Source organism: Apis cerana, linkage group LG1 (genome assembly GCF_029169275.1).
Source record: "Apis cerana isolate GH-2021 linkage group LG1, AcerK_1.0, whole genome shotgun sequence".
In the NCBI taxonomy this organism is placed as follows: domain Eukaryota; kingdom Metazoa; phylum Arthropoda; class Insecta; order Hymenoptera; family Apidae; genus Apis; species Apis cerana.
The window spans coordinates 11,469,127-11,486,174 of NC_083852.1; the positions used below are offsets into that span (position 1 = coordinate 11,469,127).

Genomic DNA, 17,048 nt, shown 5'->3' on the forward strand with positions numbered 1-17,048 from the left:
TCTCAAAAATTTAATATGCCATAATTATGAAACATAAGATATTAAATATAAACTTAATAATATTTCAAGAAATTGAACTCATGAAAATCGAACATATAACAAATTCACGGAATTCAACCAATTTATCTCAAATTTATCAGGTTTCTATTTCCTTTCGTGAAAATCTATCTTTGAGTATTATTATTCTATGCCAGGAAAATGGTGTTTGCTTTCAAGGGAAGACTAAAGGCTTCTTACGGTCGATAGGAACGCTCGTTGTTGATTGGCGCGGTAGAATTATGTTTCATTCAATCTAAATGGTTGATGAATACGCACGTTCATTTGCCTCGATGCGAAGTGAACTTCAAGTCGAACGCATGCGCACGATTCAAGTGGAGTGGACGAACCCCTTCTCCTTTTTGATCACTTGGTACGATTCGGCGTACCATATTCACCGGATGCTATGCGATTTAACGATTAAAGTCGTAAACAATAAAAAAACAAGAAGAGAAGATTGTCACGAACGTGCAATTGCATTCAAGAACATGAGTCACGCATGGGGATAACACGAATACCTATCTATTCAGATTAAATTCGATCTTCGAGTAAATTGTTGCGTGTCTCGCAAAAAACTCAACGGTTTTGCTGTTTTCTTTGAATGGAATGCTTTTGATTGGATATCGCAAATTGGAGGAACATTTGCTCAGGTTTTTAAACATTTCGCTAATAATATAAAAATTGAAATATTCATGTTTATTATAAATATTTTGTTATAACATTATATCGATTAGTTATTTAAAAAATGGACGCATTCTCAATTTTGATGATTAAATATGTTGTAGAAAATAACTTTTTCCCCTTATATAATATCATAATCCACTATCGATTAATTTTTTTAAAAGTTTATAGTTATCATTAAATTAAATTAAATTTTGCCTATATATGCATGCTGATAGCAGCGTATGCTCAAGTGCCATTTTATAATAATCGAATAAAATAGATGAATAGAAATTATAATTATTATCTTTTCTTTATAGTTGATATAAACGAAGATTGGATAAATTTTATTCCATACTGCATTCATCAACTGTGTATCGCTATAAGAATCTAATTGTAACTTCGGTCGATCGTAAATTATCCAAGCTCGTAATACACTACATTGAATAGTAATAGCTAGATCGATACTAAAATAAAATTTCTAAAAACATTTCTTACAGCTTTGCGTATGCAGTTACGTAATGGAGTTGTATATTTTAAATTCATGAAATATAATACAGAGATAAGAAAATCAAAACTGATAGATGAAAACTGATCACCAGACAAATGAAATTATGCTTGTATTGTATTACAAATATGTATAGGTAGAATTCAATATAATATAATTGTATATAGTTTTTGTCGAAAATATCTCGAAAACAAAGATTGTGTAGATGGTATACATAAAAAAAGTTGTTCAGAGTAATATTTTTTACGATATATTTCAAGATTATTAAAATCGATGAAAGAGTTAATCATCAGATTTACTATATCTTTTATTTTATTCTGATAAATGTGAAATATTTGTTATTAAATAATTATATTTAATTACAATGAAATTTATTATTGATTAATACAAGATATTAAAAATATATATACATATATATATATATATAATATTCTTTTATGCATCTAATTATTTTACGTATAAACGTTAATAATTTTTGCATATTTAATTTACAAAATTAAATTACGAATAACTGTTGAGTGTAATCATCGTTTATCCAAATTGCTTATACGATATCACATATTGTAAATGCAAGAGAGAAGCATTCGTAAATACTAATGGAGAACTCGAATTCATTAGCAGACAATGTCATCGAGCGTTGCACGGTTCGAGAAGATCCCTGGTGGCGGAGGAAGTGCGACGTGTTCAGTCACGGCATCGTCGAGTATTAGGAGAATTGAACCTGAGCGTAGAGGCGATGTTAATGCCCACAGTGGTCGATAACAACAACGAGGACGAAGCACAGGATCAACGCGGAGCATCTACGGAGGAACTGTTATCCTCGGTCAGTCCCACCGATGACCTCCTTTCGCCTGTTGGCTGTGACATGGACAGTGGCTTCAGTGGAAGCTCCAGTGCAAGTTACAGGTTGATAGAAAAATATTATACTTATGTACATAGTTGGTAAAAATTGCGGCATATATCAATTCTTTGTGTTTATTCTTTATGTTTTATTTTTTATTTATATATATATATATTGTGTTATGAATAGTTATTTTTTTTACAATTCTTACTTATGATTTGCAGATTATTCTTGAAGATATTATTTATATATATTTGGAAACAATCTGGAATGAATATCATTTTGAATCATTTTTTTTATTGGTAAAGATATATAATTGTTCAATTAAATGCAATATTTGTGTAATATTTAAAATACATTTTAATGCATAGGTTATTTGAATCATTCTTTTTCTTATTTTAAAATATATAACAATAATACTCTTCTAATATAACTAAATTTGATAATATATAATAGAGTAACTTAATGATAAGTCATATTCATAAAACATTTTTTCATTAATTATTCAAATAGATTTTTATTTGTAACTTGTTGAATCTTTTCTTATGTTACATATAAGTACATACTCAAAAACAATGATGTTAATAATAAAAAAAAAAATACAGAAATAAAGAAAAGAAATAAATTTCTATAAATTTTTTATTTGTACTTGTAAGCAATTAGTCTTTCTTCTGAGTAACCTGAAATTAATAAATCTAAAAAAATAAAAAAACATAGATAATAACTAATGAATCAAAAGAAAAAGAAAAAGAAATCTAAAATTGTCAATTGTTATTTGTTCAGGTCTGGACTAGGATCGTTGAGGAGAGGAATGGGCAAGACTAGTACTCCGGAATTAGCAGGCGGGCAACGTAAAACGAAGGCGGTTATGATCTGGAAAAAGGGTTGGAAAGGTTGGAAGAAACTGCATTCTTTCGGAAACAATAGCAACAAGACTGGTGAGTCATTCTCGTTTTTGTATTGTATATTTTAGACTTATTGTTTAACTATTAACATAAAAATGCTTTTACGTAATATTTTTAACATTTGAGTTTAGAATAGTTAAATCTTTACATATTAAAGTTTTTATAAATTTATTTCTATCGCCATTGTTTCTACAATTATGCAAGATATCAGAAAGCAATTATTCAATATTATCTCTTCTTTCAACTATAAGAATTATATCAAATAACATAAGATGATTTAAACTTTCTATTCGCTTATATGAAAGAATTTTTTGTCGATTTTATTTGTTATTAAAAATTTAATTTCTTTTTTTAAATCATAATTAGTAAATTATTAAGCTTCATATGTAAAGATTTTGATATATCGAATTTTTATTTCTTCATTATCTTCATTATTTATAATCATTTCTTTCTTTTTTTTTTTTTGAATTTAATCCAAATTTTTTTCAAGAGATTTGATTGTACTTCCAAAATATTTTTATTTCATATATATATAAAAGATATATGGAAAATATCATTTTGAAGACGATTCTTTGTATAAAAAAATGTTATATAATAGAATGAAATTTTTATATTCAAGATTTAATTTTTTAGGAATAAAATTCATATAATTTTGGATATAAAAATAAATCAGAAACAAAACAAAACTAGATTATTTAATTTTTAAAAAATATATTTTTATTTCTATTCACATTTGTTAACATGATAATGATCAGGATTGGCATTTTATCATTCCTGTTATTTCAATGTCGATACGTGATATATATATATATATATATATATATATATATATTTGCATATTATCATACCAAATATTAGATAGAAATAATTGAAAAAAATAATAATAAGCGATCGTAACGATGAACAATAATTTAAAGTTCGTTTGAGTTCTTTTTCCTATCGATTATCTTGACTATAATAAATCGTCGGTACAATGAAAGTGCAAGCTATGGTCAAGCTTCGGTCACGAGGTATTCATGGTCGGAAATTAATTATACTCGGCTATAGCTGCGTTAAAAATTCTCGTTGTGCGACTCTCGACTATCGTGCTGCGAATACGAAACCTGTAACAGCAAGAAATGGAAGTATATAGAGAGTGAGAGAAATATTCAGAAATGCCACTCCTTTTTTATGAGTTCTTTGAAAAGAATGCAAGAGAATTAGCACTTTCATTTATATGAAATAATATTCTAGAAGCGAAATGTCAAAGAAGTTAGCAAGGCTTCGGATTCGATTCTGTATATTTCATTTTTTAAATTCAAATAAAATAAGAATTATCAGAGAAAATATTTTAAAGTTAGTAGCAAGTATTGCTACAAAGTATTGCTGTTAATAATTAAATTACATAAATAGAATTATTATAATATTTTAATTGATATATTATAATATACTAATTTAATGTAGAGTATTAATATATTAATTATATCAATTGAATTTTTTAATATTAGTTTCGATCGGCAAATGATTACATAAGTGCATGATTATTCGTATTCAATAGCATAAATGAATATAATGAATATTTTCATTGTTCATATGCCAATATGAACGTAGTTTGAGATATACGTAATATACGTGTTATATTAATGCTAGACTAAACAACGTTTAAAATACTGTCCAAACAATGAAAATGTAAAAGTAATATCCTAAGAAATGAGTATAGCTGATTATTTTGAACGTTATACATCATTGATGGGATATATTGCAAAACACAACTTCAATCTCGATCAATCCTCTTGGTGAATCATGTTCAGAGACCCATCGAACACCTTTTATGCGTTCGTATCACGGCCCTTTGTCGCGCATAACTGCACAAGTATGCGCAGGCCTTTCTTTCATGGGAACACTGCCCTCTCTCGGACTATGACGCAAGCGTTTAGTCTCATGTACATTCGTGTGCATTTGGCGCACGAACCGAGTTAATTATTGGTACTTGGAACGGGTCAGCCGCAGGGTCATTCGGTGGAGAAGCAGATGCGAGACCACGTGCACACCCAACTTATTGCCTCTGTCTTTCTTACTCTCCACTGTGATTTCACTGTGATCTCTCTTTTTCTCTTTATATCATCTCTGCCTTTATTTCCATCTTTCTACTTCACTTTTTACACATTTGAACGAGAGTTTCACTCTTATATGCTCTTCAGATTTTTGACCGTTCGATTTAATTCATATCCTTAAAAATTAATTTGCTTAAAATATAAAATAAAATTAAACTTGTAGTATTTTATATTTTAAGATAAAATTTAAAAAAATTTTTTAAAGTTTGCAAATATTTAAAGATATTTTTATTCTTTAATATTGTATAAAGTCAAGAATGAAACATTATTTTTTCGCTAAGATTAATTTTTTACACTATAGTGATCGATAATCGAAAGAAATCGTAAACAAAGAATCCTGTGCAGGGGCAGGTGTTCAGAAAAGAACAGTCTCTTAAACACTTGACCATATGGTTTCCGGAATCCCGCTATTCTCAAGAGACCTAGGCCTACCCTAATCTCTAGACAGAACCTCGAGGACACTCGTCCCGCGTGGAACAATACCAGCTTTGTGGTGACCGGATGTTACGAGTTTTCTCGGAATTTCAAGGTGAAGTCGACGAACTCCACAATCGTGAAGAATACGCTATGTCCGAGAACTGTAATTTGAATATTTGAATACTTAAATTATTTCTCGAATTCTCCTTGTCGATGTATATATGTATGTATATTGTCAATTCGACAAAAAAATAACAAATATTGAAAATTATAAATTTTAAGAACATAAATTAGATTTATTAGACATTCTTAAATTATTAAATTTTAATTTTAATTAAAAAATGTAAAATATTTTGAGCGACTTTTTCCTTTGTATAATTGATCTTAGTTTTCGAGTTACTCGTTATTCAGTACTATTACTATTCAGTACTAAAAATCGGTGAAAAGGAAATTAATCGGTAGATTGATTCAGAAAAATAAATTAAATCAATATATTTCATTGAAAGTTTAATATATATATCTTGATATATAAATATTGGATGCTAGGAAAGTAAAATTAAATTTTATGTTGTCTTTCAAACTTTAATCAAAGATTAAAATCATATCTCAGATTTCGTTATGAATGGAAGACATTTTGCTACAGTCACGCTTGAACACTCATGCGGCAAAACGTGTAAGATTTCCAACGAAAAAACAAGCTTTCTTAAATACAATAATCTATTTGTTCCGCAATAGTAATAGCAATTGTTTCACTGAAAGGAATACGAAATCTTTTTGATGAAGAGTATATATGCGAAAAGATATCGAAAAATGTGAGACTTCAAGTCTATGATCGAATTCTTTTTTCGATTTATTGTTATTTCTTTTTTTTTTAATTTTTCATTTTAGTTTAACCTCGTAATAAAAATATTGAATTGCGATAAATGTATTCAATATTTTTTTATGTATTCATTAATGTTGTTTTTTTATTTTGAATGATTTCTAAAGTATTATTCTTTGCGATCATCACGATACGATACTATCATCTGATTTTACTCCGCGATTTTTCTTATCCTTGTTACGCATCATTCATTGTCTTCTCTTCTCGACATCCCTTTCATATAGTCTAACTAAATCTTTCGAGCAATTCTAACATCGTCTCTAACGTCACTTTCTCAATCGTTAGCTTCGAGTAATAATGTAATAATCGCAAAAACATTTTCAAAAATAATAAACTACATATGAGAAACTAATAAATTATTTTTAATCGTAAAAAACAAAATATCTCATAATAATTAGACAGAAGAGACTTTTATTTACAATTATCATTTAATTTATTCATTAAACAATGGATTATTCAACTATTTTTATCTATCAAAAATTCTATTTTTCAATATATAACGTTATAACCAAATTATAACATAACCTAACTTAAACCTAACCTAACTCAATATGTATTTTATCTACATATTGATGCCTCATGAAAAACTAACGAATGATAAATGTATTGTATTGGCTGTGTTTGGGTTATCTGTGGTAAAAGTTTTTTGCTAATATCTTGGAAATTAAAGACGAATAGCGGTTATATCTATAGGGAAAAGTTATTCAATATATGTTGACACTCGTAACATATTTCAAGATCATTAGTATGTATCTTTCGCCCATACTTTTTGTACTTCGATTGAACAATTAATACCAAGTGTCTTTAGTCTTTATTCCGGAAATGAATCACTGATTCGATGCTCAATTTCCGGATTAGATTGAACCGGAAACGCGTTTACAAATGAGGTGGGTTCTTCCGGTGTCAAGGAGACGTAAAGGAATTTGTAGGGACGATGTACTCTCGTTGTTCGATGTGATCCAAAAACTTCATCGATTATTGTATTATAAAATAACCATGAAACACTGTGCGCTGTTTCTGTTTCCATGTACCAAACCCTTCAACAGATCGGTAAAAATGTATAATCGGCGGGGTATTATCAATGTTATAATTTTATATAAATACATTCCAAATAATTTTTAGTAATTTGTACAAAAATAACTTATATAAATAATATATTAGCTTTTTTTGTTTTTTTAACATGTAAAATTGATATTTATTAGATTAGGATTAGAAAAATATATTAAAGAATTAATTGCGAAGAATTCGAACGATATTCAGGAAATATTTCTATAACCATTAATTAATATTTCCTTTAATCTATCTATACTAAACAAATCAAAATATTTTATTTTAAAAGTTTTATTGAGAAACGTATGTTATACAGAAAACTCGATTAACATTAGAATTATTGATTTTAATAAGTATTTACAATATTTGTATTTCTATAAAATACAATTAATTGTTAATTTTGCCAAGGATATCGTATAAAATAAAATATACATGATATTATAGTCGTCGAAATAAAAAATATGAAATTCTTAATTTTAATTTTAGTTTAGTAATTCCAGTATTAAGATAAACCACGAAGATACTTAGTTATGCGGAAACAAGAAACTGGATCGTCTCGAATCCATGAATTTGAGACGGTTTATCGTGATTCTTCACGCCAAAGTGCTTATCTCGCGGCAGAGAAACGTTTATTGTACTTCACGCTGAAACGAACATAAACAAGGATAAAGCAAACTAACTCATGCATGAGGATCAACGAATGATCGTGGTTAATCATTAGAGCAATAAAAAACATCTGTCTTGTTTCACTTTGTACTGTTGCAATAGATTTGATCATTTCTTCTTTAATACTCTATAATACATATTAGCCATTATACTGGAAATTCTTTTCGCATCCGTTGTAAAATATACCCAAGAATTGATGGAAAAAGTAAGTGAAATAAAATAAAAGGGGAATACTTTAAGAGATACTTTAGATATAGACAATGAAATGCGTTCAGTCTCGCTTTGTGTTATGTATTTTCGCGATTCGCATTCTGAGAAACGAACAGTGAGGACACTATTCGCGATAAAGAATAAAATCGGCCTATTGTTTTGTTCTTATCTAGAAGCATACGCGGCTTGAATAATAAAGGAATGGTTCAAGAAGAACGTTTGATAAGTAAAGTGGGTAATATGGCACATAAGATGAAGTGCAATGTTGCTGTTCATTTCCGTTTCCGTTGAATTGTGATGCAATACCGTTTAGAGTGTCGATATAATATTTCATTGTGATATATCTAATACATTTTAATTATTTGAATAGTTATATTGAATAGTTTAGGTAGATAATTTTATCAAACAAATCAGTTATGTGGTAATTATATAACAAAAATATTTCAGAATTACTTTAAAATTTATATTTTTATATTTTTGAACTATTTTTAATTAAAAATTAAAAGTTTTTAAAATTCATTACAATTTTAAATAAAAGATAATTCTTAAAAAAATTATGAGATAATTTATAAGATGACAATTTCAATTTTTGTTATGATAGGTTGTTAATGATACCAACTCACAGCTCGATATTTCGGTATTTCATTCTATTTTAATATTAGTGTGCCTCTTTTTAGCCAAGAATTTCTTTTTCAATTTCATCGACTATATTTTTATCTCATATAAACATCCCATAATGAGCCTTATTATATAAGATTGAGCGTATTATATAATATGAGCATATTATATACATAATTAATATAATATATTAACATATATAATGCAATATGCTAATGTATTGTAATTTGGAACTCGAAATTTTATTTTCTTATAAATAAATATAATTTTTCAATGATAAAACATATGATTGTATGAATTATAATATAATATGTATAACATATAATATCTTAACAAAATTTCTTTTTTTAATGATAAAAAATTTAAAAAAAAGTTTGACATTATACTTACTCCTATCCAGTTTGAGCTGAATATTTATTGCCAATAAATAGTTTGCATTTTTCGAAGCTGAATGAATAAATAAGTGAGATTCTCAGTCTTTGTGAACATCCATAAAATGAAAAGGAAATCCCGTGTGACTATCTGCGTGACTAATCGCGATTATAATCATGATAATGATTCTTATTAGATAAGTTATATTGCTGGAAGAATGCTGTATCCGAAGAATAAAGATGGAGATCGATTATCATGAGGAGGAAGAAAAGAAAGGAAATGAGAAGAACGAGATAGTGAGAAGAATAATAATTTAAATAGCGCGATTTAATACTACAGGACACGTGGATAGGCGCAAGCACACATTCCATTGTATGTTTCTTCGAATTACTTATGTGCATCGAGATAAATATGGTGATTATAAAAATCAAACTAACGATTTGGTTACATAGCTAATAAAATGTAACATGAATAATCATATTGTCGTATTAGTCATAATGTCGTATTAAAAAAAAACATGGAGATAAAAGAAAAAATCAAAGGAAAGAATGATAGTGAAAATGACGAATAAGCAATTATAAATACGTATGCGCGTAAATCTCTAGTGAATTCAGTCAATGCAATATTTAATAGTACGATATATATCATATCAAAAGAAGATAATAGTAAAAATCATAATAATTTGATATTTGAAGTTGTGAGTAATAATCATAAACGAAGGAAGATAGAAATTTAGATTGTTGTTCGATATAAATTTATGAGGGATATAGAATGAAAATTTCTTATAATCAGAAATTCTAGTACATAAATACTTGATTTTAGTCTTCATCAATAAAACAGAAGGGAGTGAAATATATATTTGAAAGAATAAAATTATGAGAGGTATATATATACACAAATTTTATATAATAAATTTAAATAATATCAAACAAAGAACGAAAACAAACGTGCGTCGCCATCTCCCATTAAAACTACACAACAGCTCTTTTTCCTCTTGCTCAACCAATTATGCTTTGCTCTTTTCCTTCGCTGTGTTATCGACTATGAACATTTTTAATAAAAAATATTGATTCTTTGATTGATCATCAATAAAAAAATATAATTTAGAAAATAAAATACATTTGACAAATTTTTTATTTTAGAGAATAGATTTTAAGATTTCAATTATTTTTTCAAATTAAATTTAAATTTATTAAAAAATTAAATATTTCATATCAAATATATATATCGAATATTGATAAAAATTAATACTAAAGAAAATTTTCATAAATATAATTTAATTTCTAGTCTTCGCTATTTGCCTTATTGGCAACGACATATTTTAATTTTGCCAAAAATTTTTATTTCATATAAGTTTATACAATAATTTATTTAATAATTTAGATTAATTTTTAGAATATATGTATATATACATATATATTATATTTTATTATAATGCGTATGATATAATTTTCTTAAATTGACATGATATATGTATTTTCATCTGCAAAAATTTCTGCAATTATTTTTAAAGAAAAAAAAATAATTTTTCATATTTTTTTGAATATTTATGTGCACATAAAATGTTTTGCAGACGCAAGAAATATTTTGGACTTTCAAAATGCATCATATTTCTCACGTAAGAACAATTTGTGTGTCAACATATTGCTTACACTCATTTTTGTTTTACAAAGAATTTTTTTTTTATTTATTATATCATTTTATTTATTTATATATTTTTAATAGTATAATTGTTAATTTTAAAATAACATATTTATGATCTTCAAAATATAATACTTCTTATATAATTAAATGCTAAAAAGTAAAATTTCTTGTATAGCTTTTGATATAATAATTAATATATTTAGTTTTAAAAAAAGATGATGTAATCGATAATATAATAATTTAAAATGATAAGAGATGAAATCTAATAATATATATGAATCTAATTGAAGATGCATTGATATATAATCGTATTAAGAATTTACATGATAAAAGAATAGTTTCATATTAAAAAATTTTAAATATTTAATTGAAAAAAAATAAAATTTGTTATCGTAATATAATGTTTTATTTTATTTACATAGATAAATTTTTTTTAGAATTTACTACCAGTTACAAACTATTCTTTTGGAATACAGAAAGCTAAACATATTTTTCAAACATATTTCTAAAAATTCTGAAAATTCAGTTGCTATACATTTTCACTATTTAACAATATTTCAAATTAGAAAATAGTTCTGCTTTAGTTCTAACTATGGAATGTAAGCTTTCATGATTGAAAGTCGAGTATTAGAGGTGGCGCCGCATGGCGGTCATTATATAAACTATCACAAAGCGAGAAGGCGATCTCTGTTTTTCTTTCTTTATGTCGATTATGCTATCTTCGTTTCTCTCTCTTTCTTTTCTTTCTCCCCTCTTCCTCTATCCGTTGAATACTATATAGTACAATGGTCTATTCTTTCGGTCTACCTGTCTGTTCTTTTCATCTTTGTTCGTCCGCAAGCTGTTTGTTAATCTCTCTCTTTCCCATTTCGTTTTCTCATAATAGGTTTAGTTTTTCACTCTCTCTAACTTTCTCTCTTGTTCGCAAGTTACAGCACCCTCTGTTCTATTCTCTCTCTTCGTGCGTCTCTCTTTCAGTCAGGCTGCCGCAGCCTCGATCACTCTTTTCTTTTCTCTTTCTCTCTTTTACTTGGTCTCTCTATCTCTCCTCTATGCCCTTCGTTTCCATGCAACCTCCCTCAGTGCGTGACGGGTCCGCGGGCCACGGAGAGTAGAAGCGCGCGCGCGGCCATGTTTACTCGATTTTGGTGGCGTTTCTTTGTCAGACACAACGCATTCTTATCGGTGCACGTTGCAATATTAATTATGCTCGCGGCCGGCCGCGTAACCACGTGTGCACGGTGATTTTTAGTTAATTGTGTTCTCTGTGTTGGAGAAGTGTCATTTTACAGTTTTTTCGATTGAACACCAAGAGCGTGCGCGTATGTTGGCTCTTCAACACGATTACGAGCACGTTGTGAGAACGAAAGAAAACGATCAGCATTTGGTGCTCAATAACAAATAATAGATTTTAACCTGGAAGACAAAACGTGACGAAAATACCTCGCCTCCGCGAGATGGAGGAGCTGCATAATGGTGTCATCCTTATCAAGTGTAAGTTTTGTTCCTGTGAGTGTTTGTCAAAAATTCTATTAAATTTCTATTTTCGTAGTGTGATTTTTCTGTGTTGTATGCATGTTTAGTGATGATATTCAATTAGAAACAGTAGTTCATTCTCTTTTCTGTCATTAGTTTATTGAAATTTTTGAATTAAAAATCTAAATACAACACTCTAACCTGTCTGTTGGCATTGTGTTTTGAAATGAATTCGAGAGATTTGTGAGATAAAATATTTTTTCAAATAAAAGGATAATAGTCAATAATAATTTTTTTAAATTTTCTAAAATGTTCATTCAGTGAATCAAATAATATTTGAAGTATGAAAGTGACTATGTGACCAATTCTATTGCGACACGGTCGATCATTGTTCCGATAATTGGCATCGGCACGGTTGCGTGGAAACGATGAAACGCCCGTACCGAGCAGCGTCAACTTCAGGATAGTGCCCAGCATTCTTGGTGCATCATCCATATGTCTCCTTCTTATCCTCTATCGTTTTCTAACGTCTTTCATTATATTAAATTTTCGTTCAATTTGTGAGTAACGTGATTCCGTTTTGAATCATGGTGTTCAAAAATGTGTTTCATGATAATGTCAATAAAAATAATTGTAAGATTATTAATATTACATAAAAATCTTGATTTTCAATAATATCATTCTGCATAAATTGGTAAATTTAATTTTTATATTAAATTATTTTTAGTTTGGAAATTTTTAATCTAGTTTGTTTATGAAATTAATGTGTGTATTCATAATTTATAAATATTAATAGGAAATAAATTTTGCAATTTTTATTTCCTTATGATTTACGTCATAAATTTAGTAAATATCGATTGCTATTATATCAAAAAATAAAAACACATGTGCATAAATGTGAATTTTGAATCATATGTGCGTGAATATTATAAAAACTAAACTATGTTTTTACTTGGGGATCTGAATTGCTATATTTATCGTAATCGGCACGCCTCGTATACGGTTTAATCTAATAGATTCATGTTGGCATATGCGACACCTGCAAAATATTAAATTTTTAATTCGTCTCGATTTAAGATTGAAATATTTGAGCAACTCATTTAGGATACAATTAATTAATGTGATAATTTTTGCCGAGTGATGTATGATCTTATAAACCATCAAATAAGTATTGAATATTTACTATATCATAGGACTTGTTATTCGTGCGTGGGTGTGCTTTCTCTTATAAAAGTGCAAATTGAAATGTCATACCGGTCGTCGGTATTTTGCTAGTTATTAAAAATGTGTTGTATTCCATTCGCTTTCATTATTGTGCACGTAGATGAACCGGTTAAGATAGTGAAGGGGAACAAATGATATTAATCTATACCTTTTGAAAGCGACATGGATAATTATACGCCATATAACGTTTGATTGAATATTTATAAATACATAAATCAAAAACACTTTCTTTTGAATCTCTTTCTTGAATATCAAGAAATCATGTGTATATGCATATTTCATTATATTTTTTTTTTCTATTTTATATTTTATAGTAAATATCAAATTCTGCCAGTATAAACTAGAACAAAATTTACATAAAAACTGTTTCGCTTTTTATATGTATATATATATGTATATATATACATACATAGTTTTTTTAATTATTTTTTGCCATAATTATTATAATATTGAAATAATAAAATATATATGATATATATGATTTTTATTAACTTATATAATAAATTTATGGAAAAAATAGTAAAAAATTTGATAGTTATTGTAAACGGGAATGAAAAAATACAAAAAAAGAAAAGAAAATGGAACACTGACCGTGATAAGCAACGCATGTTTGAAACCGCAAAAGGCAATTCGTAATGATAATAGTATGGCAATATACGTAATTCAATCCAGCTTATTTCATTGAACGCAAGTCACTTCGGTTTCCCTAAAAACCTGTTTAGTTTTACTTTTCCTCTCCCACAGATATATTATCAATAGAGTCTAATAATCTCTACGTATCGATATCTATATATTTTAAACATCCTTATAGATCTTTTATTTTTATAACTTTAATAGTGTAACTTTATTTTATTAATTTAATTTAAAAAATTATTTAGAAATATTCATATATAATAAGTATTTTTAATTGTGATAGACTCACAAGAACCAAAACAATATATTACATAAAAATCCTTATTAATAATGATCTAGTAGAGATACATCTTATCTTTAAACAATGATTTATTACATAACCTTATATTATATATTTATATTTTATTTTTTTCATCTTTCTATCGTTATAGTGCTACTCAAATGAATGATATAATTAAAAAATTTTAAAAATAAAGTATATTTAAATTTTTTTTTTGAAAAATTAAATTCAATATCATAAGAAATTCTTCTAATAGATAATTTTAGAATGTATTTAAATATTTCTTTATAAAAGATTAAATTCAAAATTTTTCTAATATAAATGAAAAAGATATCGGTTTTCTGATCATTAGTTATAAAGATCAAGGTTATCGTGCCATTATGTAATATTATACGGAAGAATCTAAGTGAATATTATGTATCCATTGAAAATCATAGGCGCAGCCATTATGAACTGGTTTCGCGCGCACCCGCTGGCAAGAACAGTTGCCGCCTAATCTCAGTTATGCATGTTTAAATGTGAACAGTTAAGGGACCAGGGATAACCGAGTGCGTAGTAAATTCGGCTCCCCGCTAGCGAAAAAGGAAGTATTCTCGTGCCGATGACTCCTCGAATTGTGGACTCTGTCGTCAGAAATAAAGTTAGTGGGGAGCACGTGTGTCTCTGTAAAAAGCTAACCTCTTAGTGAACTGCTCACACGACTTCATGCTTGTAATGAATATACATGTGGCGTGCTGTTGTGACTTATATATATAGATTCGCACTTTACTACTTTTAATTAATTGATACATTCCAAAATTAATAATTGTATTATATGAATACAAAATATGATTTTTTTCGCTTTTCATTGATTGATATACATATATTTATTTATACATATATACATATATATGTATATATATATAATATATTTATCTCATTCAATAGAAATTATTTCTCAAAATAAAATAATAAATAATATTATAGACATATAAATATAAATTTAAAATGAATAAATTACAAAATTAATTTTAATCTATTCGTAAAAATAAATTTCAAAAGAAAGAAAGAGATGAGAAGAGATAGAAATTAAAAAGAAAACGTTTCATAATGAAAATATGAAGCATTTATTTTGCATGTTAGAAAATAGAGATAAACGGAATGCGTAGTAGTTAATCGGTCGTATAATACAATTTGACTTGTATACGCATCTGTGACGTAATAGATTTTATAAGACTCTTCCGGAAAACAAGGACGGTATTGTATATCCTGTATATAATTAAATTGCCCTCGCGATTAATTATCATGCCCGCACTTTTTGTTCATAAATTTAAATAATAAACGTCTCGACATTGTTAAGATAATTAACAATATTAAATAATTAATTTATAATTTTATAAAATTTTATAAATAATATTAATATTCTTAAATATATTGAATAACAAATAATATTTATACTATTTTATTTATATTTATATAATTATATATCATATATATATATATATATATATATATATGTATATATATTTAAATTAATTTACACAATAATACGAAATATATTATATATTGTATAAATTAAATTCATATTCTCATGGAATATATAGATATATGTAATTATTAACAAATAATCTTCAAATTTGATATGAAACATTATAAAAAAATACTGAAAACTATCACGCAATGTTGGTGAAATGCACAAATCAAATATGCAATATTACGCAATATACTCAATACGAATGAGAAAGTTCAAATACATAAAAGATACATCTCTCCAAGCTGTCTGCTTGCGCTTAAATATGCATCAATGTTTGAAAACAACATACTCGTATCCTGCAGTTTGTTATACATTATTTTGTTGCATTTTTATAGTATGCTTTATTTGCTCCATATCCACTTTTATTTAAATCCAAAAGTAATGGCTCGAAATGCATTGAAGAAACTAAAAAACATCAGAAAAAATCAAGGAAGATATATGCTATTTTTAAAAAAAATATATTTATCTAAAATTATTTCGTGAGTGTTCGATATATTTAATTGATCTGACTAGTTTGTATTGTTTTATTTCAAAGTATATTAATGCATGCAATTGAGATAATCTATGTGATACGAACATCTGTGATATATTGGCTTGTTATATGAATGTTTATTGTATTCTTACTCTTATATACATATTTATATATATATATATATAAGGATTTATTTAATATAATATATCAATATAAATTTTAATAATTTTTGAATATGCTGAAATCTATTTATCTATGTTTATATTCGATTTCTATATTTGATATTATGGATGTATTGCATTTTTGCATAATGTAAAAAAAGAATTGATAAATAGATTAGAAATTTGTGATAAAATATAGCCAGAATTCTATTAATTTGGTATTTTATTAACAAGTAACTTGTGAATTATTAACATATATTATATCACATGATTCTTTGCAAATATGCATTTCACGAAGATAAATAGAGAATAAGATATCCATAACTATAATTTTGTAATATTTGAAAAATTAGACTATGTAAATTGATATGCATATATATACATATATG

At 27.0% G+C, this 17,048-nt stretch overlaps 1 protein-coding gene across 12 annotated transcripts in view; it reads left to right on the forward strand.

Annotated features, from left to right (window-relative positions):
- Positions 1-17,048, forward strand: part of LOC108001636 (rho guanine nucleotide exchange factor 10) — a 40,342-nt gene that overhangs the window by 7,969 nt on the left and 15,325 nt on the right. For 7 of the 12 annotated variants that reach the window (XM_062072718.1, XM_062072677.1, XM_062072709.1 and 4 more), the window contains 2 exons: positions 1,823-2,110; positions 2,829-2,983. In XM_062072718.1, coding sequence (XP_061928702.1) covers positions 1,823-2,110; positions 2,829-2,983 — 443 coding nt within the window. Of the gene's footprint in view, positions 1-1,822; positions 2,111-2,828; positions 2,984-10,715; positions 12,410-15,002; positions 15,154-17,048 lie in introns of those variants that run through there. The other 5 variants (XM_062072697.1, XM_062072702.1, XM_028668605.2 and 2 more) reach the window with 4 other exon arrangements.